This window comes from Mchenga conophoros, linkage group LG20 (assembly GCF_057382185.1).
Source record: "Mchenga conophoros isolate Kocher_MC1m ecotype Shallow Benthic linkage group LG20, M_conophoros_male_GT1.1, whole genome shotgun sequence".
Lineage (NCBI taxonomy): Eukaryota > Metazoa > Chordata > Actinopteri > Cichliformes > Cichlidae > Mchenga > Mchenga conophoros.
In genome coordinates, this window is record NC_140545.1 from 22,781,443 (window position 1) to 22,789,460 (window position 8,018).

The 8,018-nt window shown below is 40.3% G+C and overlaps 1 protein-coding gene across 1 annotated transcript; it reads left to right on the forward strand.

Annotated features, from left to right (window-relative positions):
- The first annotated feature begins 3,117 nt into the window (after positions 1–3,117).
- Positions 3,118–6,280, forward strand: kcnk15 (potassium channel, subfamily K, member 15). The gene is made up of 2 exons (XM_085260679.1): positions 3,118–3,740; positions 3,986–6,280. Exons 1-2 carry the CDS (start codon positions 3,449–3,451, stop codon positions 4,984–4,986), a joined length of 1,293 nt encoding a protein of 430 aa, XP_085116805.1. The 5' UTR covers positions 3,118–3,448; the 3' UTR covers positions 4,987–6,280.
- Positions 6,281–8,018: the final 1,738 nt, after the last annotated feature.

Below are 8,018 nucleotides of genomic sequence, written 5' to 3' on the forward strand. Positions count from 1 at the left end.
CCAGCACATAACAGCAGGGTGCAAGATGCTAGCAGGCAAGGCATACATGGAACGCCATAACCAAGTGGCCGGCATAGTGTACAGGAACATCTGTGCCGAGTATAACCTGGAAGTCCCGAGGTCAAAATGGGAGATGCCCCCAAGGGTGGTGGAGAATGATCCTGTGGGACTTCCAGATACAGACGGACAAAATGGTGGTGGCTAACCAACCGGACATAGTGGTGGTAGACAAACATGAGAAGACGGCCGTAGTGATCGATGTAGCGGTTCCGAATGACAGCAACATCAAAAAGAAGGAACACGAGAAGCTGGAGAAATACCAACGGGCTCAGAGAAGAGCTCGAGAGGATGTGGAGGTTGAAGGTGACGGTGGTCCCCGTGGTAATCGGAGCACTAGGTGCGGTGACTCCCAAGCTAGGCGAGTGGCTCCAGCAGATCCCGGGAACAACATCGGAGATCTCTGTCCAGAAGAGCGCAGTCCTGGGAACAGCTAAGATACTGCGCAGGACCCTCAAGCTCCCAGGCCTCTGGTAGAGGACCCGAGCTTGAAGGATTGACCGCCCGCAGGGGCGTGCTGGGTGGTTTTTTTTTATATATACATATAGATCAACACACTGTTTTATTCTTGCAGTGTATTTTCTTTATTGATAAAGACAGTATGTTATACTGTGCTGACACTGATTTAACCGATGTGACTTCTGCTCAATCAATTCATTGTGACACAGCTCTCACATATAGAATTTATATAAGAAGGTTATGTCAGCATCTCTTTTTTTTTTAAGGGTCATAATTTAAATATTTAATAAGACATAAAGAAATTAGAGTATGACATGTCCAGGCTGTCAAGCAATCTGATTTAGATTTTTTGCTACAATTTCTTATTTGCTGTCCTAAATCGCCACGCTATAGAAACAAGAAATTCATTATCTCGATTCAAAAACCCACAGCTGTCCGTGTCTTTGTGTCTAGCTGCTTCTTGCATCACACGTATTGTCCCTAGATAATTTTCTTTCTTCTGTCCTTGCAGCCTGTTAAACAAAAAGACCCTGAAAGGTTTTTTTTCTTTTTCTTTTTTTGTAGAGGAGATTAATTTTTACAATCTCTCCTCCAGGATTTTGACAGATTTACATTTTTGTTGTTGTAGAGCTGACAGATGGGTTTTATTTAGTGGAAAAAAAATGGGCCTTCAGGCATGAGGTTCTCTTTTCACTGCATGCCATGTGCAGCTTTAACAAGGTTTTGCAAAATCTGCATACACTTACCAACTACCACATGCACTGTGGGTGTAACTGACTTTGTGAGATAAAAACAAAAACAAAAACAAAACAAAAATAGCAAATGCTGTGCGTGGACAGTGCACAGCTCTGCATAGCATAGCTGTTTATGTTCACATTTTTCTCCACAAATAATTTAGCCTTATAAACTTACCAGCTGTCATGTGGCAGCTGTCAGAAAGTTAATATTAATGTAATGAATATGGACGCAAACACAGTATAATCCAGCCCTTGAACATGTACTACTTGATTTCAAGTTTTCATTGTGATGTGTCATACTGTAGTATCATAAATATTAGATTGAAAAAAGCAAAACACAAGTACTGTTTAGGGAACAAAGGAAAACACTGCCTTTAATGCATCCTGCTGAATGTGTATAAATATGACCTCACCATAGTCTACTTAATATTTTCCTGACATATTAATTTGTAGGTCTGCGGGGTTATAATAAAATACACCTTAGAGAAAACAGACAACAGGTATAACTCGATTAATGAAGCTTCTGTTTAAGTCTAAACACTTATCCTTCAACTCTGTGGGGATTGATGGGCCTTCTCGCTTTGTTCCAGGTCCTTGGGCTTTGAAAACGATGTGAATACAAGCTGTCTGGATTGATGGGTGGCTGTTGGGGCTTTGTGTTCCTCTCTTATCAGCTGAGATGTAATTGATTTATGGAGCGCTGGTTTGAATCAAAACAGGGATGTAAGTGCGCTGATTTTGCCACAAAAACAGGACCACGGAGAGCAGGTTGCTCTGTTTGACAGGAACAAAAGCACACACAATAATCCACCTGCTGCTGCCCTGTACTGACATACAGAGGATTCTTCTTGCTTAACTTAAAAAAAGGTCTAAATAAGGATAATTTATGTTGTGATGCTGTGACAACGTTATTAACGAAACCGGCTTCATTACTGTTAACTTATTAGTGTCAACCTCACTGATAGTCCAAGTCTGTGCCACTGGTACAAGTAACCATAGCAACCAGCATCACCTACAGAAAAATTTCTAGAAGCGTCTACAATAGCAGTGCTTTTTTTTTCTCTTTAGCCACTGCACATGAACGCAAGAGCTCTCTCACATAAGTAACGCTCTAAGGAAACTGATTTAAAAAAGGAATTGAGATTGTATTAACTTCCGTTTGTATTTTTGACCACATTGTAATTTGGGATAAACTATATATATGTATATATTTACTTTATTCCTTCAGTCTTATTTAATTTTTACTATTAACTTGATTCCTTAATTTTTTTGTTGTTGATATCTTTATTACTTCATTTTTCTCGCTGTTTTATTACTGATCTATTTTATAGAACAAATCCAATACGCCAGATTTCTAAACACTGTCTTACCTGATATTTTATTTGTTTCCATGTCTTTAGCTCATGAGGACCTTTATATGTTTATTTTTTATTATTTAAGGCTTAAATTAGGCTTTCATTTTAATGTTAGTACAGTTGAATGGATTTTAATTAACTTTCGTTTAACCTGGGGATTACTTACTTCACGACCAGATGTTAGAACTTTGAGCTTTTTTATTTTTTATTTTTTATTTTAAACTTTTTTAATGGTTATGTTGTTCCCCAGATTTGGTGTCTGCAAAGATTTTCAGTCATATTAAACGCACCTGAACCTTTTCCCTGCTTCACAGCCTCTTGAGCCTCCACTTAGTATGTGCAGTCACAGTGCCAGGTCAAATGTGAAATCCCACTGGTTGCTGTCCATGGTGCTGAGCAAACCTCTTCATATTAAATAGGCATAGAAATTGCTGCACATAACATAACTGAACATCCGCGGAAAATATTACTTTGTATTTTGTGCTATGTCTTATATATCTATGTTATATAGATATACACAAACATTTTTCCTTCTTCTTCTTCTTCTTCTTCTTCTTTATTGGTGATTGTTTTGCGCATGCGAAAAGGCAAGCTGAGGCCACTAAAACAGATAACGGCGCAGAGAGCCGATAGCTCTCGGTACGCACAGGAAAATATGCGCGTTTTAAAAACAAAGGAGACGTCTGAACCATAACACAGTCAAGAGTTAAAGGCGTTATTTTCCCACCCGCCCCTCGTGAAATTACATTTCACGCAACAGGCTGCAAAACCAATGTGGAGTCTAAGCTGAAGAACAGTACCACCTGTAACACCGTGCTCGTGCTTCCGACTTTCGTGCCGATGCCGAGAATGAAGAAGCAAAACGTCCGGACCTTGTCGCTCATCCTCTGCATGTTCTCCTACTTGCTGGTGGGCGCCGCGGTGTTTGACGCGCTGGAGTCTGAGTCGGAGAGCTCCCGTCGGCGCATCTTGGAGCAGAAGCGCAACGAAATGAAGAAGAAGTACCGCTTCTCCGAGGACGACTACCGCGAAATCGAGAGAGTAGTGCTGCAAGCTGAGCCCCATCGCGCCGGGAGACAGTGGAAATTTGCTGGCTCTTTTTACTTTGCCATAACAGTAATCACTACCATTGGTAAGTCAATGTAAGGCTTCTTCTGCTTTTTTATTTTATGTTTTTGGAAATGACGGGTGATGTGTCACTTTGCTTGCTTCGTAATTCACAGCACAACATTATTTTTTCTGCAAGAATGCAATATTTGAGGCTTGGTTTTAATGACGTGTTGATTAAAAATAGACAGTTGCTCCATGTTTTACCAACTAAGCGTTGCTTCATGATGCGTCACAGTGTCATTACATTTTCCATCTCTTTGCATTAAGGTTATGGACATGCAGCCCCTGGAACAGATGCTGGAAAGATCTTCTGCATGTTCTATGCTGTACTCGGCATTCCTCTCACTTTGGTTATGTTCCAGAGCCTGGGAGAGAGGATGAACACATTTGTCCGCTATCTCTTACATAAGCTGAAACAATGCCTGGGCTTTCGACGCACTGAGGTGTCCATGGAGAACATGGTCCTGGTGGGCTTTTTGTCCTGCATCGGAACACTGTGTGTGGGCGCCGCAGCCTTTTCCCACTTTGAGGGATGGAGCTTCTTCCATGCTTACTACTACTGCTTCATCACACTCACCACAATTGGCTTTGGGGACTTTGTGGCTTTGCAGAAAAAAGAGGACCTCCAGGAGAAAACGCCCTATGTCGCTTTCAGCTTTATGTACATTCTGGTGGGATTAACTGTTATCGGGGCATTTCTTAATTTAGTGGTGCTCCGTTTTCTCACCATGAACACTGAGGATGAGCGACGGGATGCACAAGAAAGGGCTTCAATGAAGAGAGACAGAGGCCTTTTGGATGGGACCCTGGGCCTTGGTGTTTTAGGGGAACAAAGCAGAGATAGCCACAGTGAGAGGAACAGGAGCAACATGGTGCACAGCCATAGCACACTTTTCCTCCCGATGGAGGAAGGAACCAGTCGCACCAACCTCATCTCTTCTCCGGTGGATCAGGAAAGACGAAAAAGCCCCTGCAGGCACAGGTTGCATTTCCAGATAAAGGCAGGCAGAAGCAGACAGGAGTCGAGCCTTAGCTCCCTCTGTTCCTGCATGTGCTACCGTTTAGAGATTTGCGATAGCCCTCTTATGTCCCACAGTGAACATCGTGGCTGCCACGTTAATTCTGTTTATTACAACTCAGTTTCCTACAGGATTCAGGGCTGTTCACCAAGTTCCAGGGACAACACTGGACTAACTTCGCCAGGAAGCAGGATCTCACTTGGCCATAGTTTCCGGGAGTTCCCTCATTTACGAAGAAAGTCAGTATAAGGAGCATTATTGTGTTTGCACAAACTGTAAACAGTATTTTCAGAGACACTGTATTTTGTGTTACTTCTCCATTGTGCATGAAGACAATAGTTCTGTTTAGTAAATAAGTTGTCTGTTGTGGCTATTGAAAATAATTTTATTTCTAAAGCGAGAAGGATTTTTTTTCTTTTTTTCTTTACTTTCACTGTTTTTTTTTCTGTTGGTGATTCTGCTGTTTTGCATGCATGTTAGGCACAGTGCAGTGCATGCTAAAGAGAATGTATAGCACAAAAGGTGACTGCACGAGTGCCATGTAAAGATGTAAAAAGTCAGCCTTTTTAATCTACACTTTTAATCAAAAGTATTTTGGCTATGAGGGTTATGACTGTATAACTGTTTGGTGAAGATATGTGAACAATCCTCAGTGGAATTTGCTCCTGGTTTGGAGAGAATTAAATTTTTCGTGCCATAGATGGAAGATGTCATAAAAAAAAAAAATAAAATTCCCCACTTGCCCCTGTGGGCGGTCAATCCTTCAAGCTCGGGTCCTCTACCAGAGGCCTGGGAGCTTGAGGGTCCTGCGCAGTATCTTAGCTGTTCCCAGGACTGCGCTCTTCTGGACAGAGATCTCCGATGTTATTCCCGGGATCTGCTGGAGCCACTCGCCTAGCTTGGGAGTCACTGCACCTAGTGCTCCGATTACCACTGGGACCACCGTCACCTTCACCCTCCACATCTTCTCGAGCTCTTCTCTGAGCCCTTGGTATTTCTCGAGCTTCTCGTGTTCCTTCTTCCTGACTTGCTGTCATTCGGAACCGCTACATCGATCATTACGGCCGTCTTCTCATGTTTGTCTGCCACCACTATGTCCGGTTGGTTAGCCACCACCATTTTGTCCGTCTGTATCTGGAAGTCCCACAGGATCTTAGCTTGGTCATTCTCCACCACCCTTGGGGGCATCTCCCATTTTGACCCTGGGACATCCAGGTTATAATATATATATATATATATATACACATATAAATGCCTTAAGGAACTTTGACCAAGCACATGACAAATGTGGCTTTTTACTCATCGAGCATTGCAGGTGTGAAGTGGGATGCACTGCTGCACTCTGATATAAAGAAATTACGCTTGTTAGAGGACTAATCTGAATGTAGCACACAACAGAAACGTATATGTAGCAGGTTTTTAGTGAAACTGGAAAACTTTTTTTTTTTAGCAAAGGAAGTGCTGTTTCTTTGTAGACTTGATTTGTATTCAATGTGAATGTCTGTTTTATTGTTTTATTAAACCAAAGAAAAGGGCCATTAAATGAGTGGCTTCTTTTTCTTTACTTTTTTCAAACTTATTGTTCATCAAACAAAATCGCTCCTCTTTGTATGCAGTTATTTTCCTTCACTTGTCTTCCACTGATCAGTTTTTAATCTACTGGAACATCTCAATATGTGGTAAGAAGAAAAGAAAAAAATAAGCAGGAAAGAAGCAGTTTTCTCTTTGTTGACTTCCCTTTATCTGCAGAAACATATCTGAGCAAAGGCATATAAAAAGGTGCCTTAATGAAGGCACTTACTGTGGTGATACTTCATCATTTGTTAAGATGGTATAGGGTTTACATAAAGAAAAAAACAACCTAGTCCATTGGCTTATTTATTTTAGGTCAGTAGACAAGATTAAAATTAGACAAATTTATTTGAAATATCAAGATTTTTTAGTTCTCTGTGTTATGTCAGCTTCAATATATCAAGTGCATGCTTTACACTCAATTACAGCTGTTAAAGCACTGGTAACATAAATATTTTTGTTAATCTGTATCCAGTTTAACTGTACCTTCACCATTTGTTTGTTCTGCAACTCATGAAACGGTTGCCCAGTTGTGTTAAAAATTTGAAGGTATTTCACAATATCATCCATCCATCTAAACTACCATAGGGTGTGAGGCAGTGTTCACTCTGGACAGGTCAGCTGTCTGTCCAAGGTGGATAAACTACCAACTGCAGGCTGCTGACAAATGGAAATCTATGGCCAATTTACCCAACATGAGGCAACAGTGCAAATCAACAGCATACTGTGGTGGAATTTAATAAAAGTAAGCCTATATTTATGCATTGTAACTTACTTGATCCAGTTACTGGAATTACACTGAGCCACTGAAATTCTGATTCAGTGAATGCACTTTACACATTGTTTACTTTGTGTACTGCATAGATTTTACATTACATTACATTAAGAAAATTAAGATGTATTATTAAACTGCACCGTTCTGCTGTTAGATAATAAACTACCTAATAAATAGAAATATATTAAAAAAAACAAATAAAACAAAAATAGTTTCTGAATGCTCTCTTCATCATGTCACCATGTGTGACACACACACGCACACATACACTTATATATACACTGTAAAAAAGTTTAAATTACATACATATTATATTAAAACACCACCCCCAAAAGCAAGTTAATAACTACCTGTGGACTTAAATACATATGAACTATTCATATGTAGTTCCCTTGAGACTATTGCATTAAATCCAGCCCAGGAGCCCTTTTATGTTATTTATACTTCTAACTCTCCTGAGTACCCCTGTCTATTTGAGATATGGAGTAAATCAAAAGTGGCAATAAACAACAAAAATAATAAATAAAACTACATTCTCGAGTGGAGCACCCAATATTTCAAGCCATTAAACACTACGTCTTCTCCACTGTCATGAGATAAAATCACATTACGTGTCGTAATGTCTGCCCATTGCCTCCATTTGCTATTTTTAAAACCTGTTTTTGGTTTGGAATGGGAAACCAGAAGTCATAAAGTCTTTACATAAGTGTCCCTGAGCTTACATTTCAAGCCATCTGTTGGTCTGCTGGAACAGAAAGCTACTTTACATATAAATGTAAAACTGATTGGGCAATAGAATCTGAAATGGTGATTGGTTCTGAAATGCCATCTGCTCCTGCTGCTTGTGAATGCACACAATGGCATTTACGCTCTTTCTTATATTGTCACATCACTAAATCTCATCCTTTCTTCGCTGAGTACAACAAGCCCAATC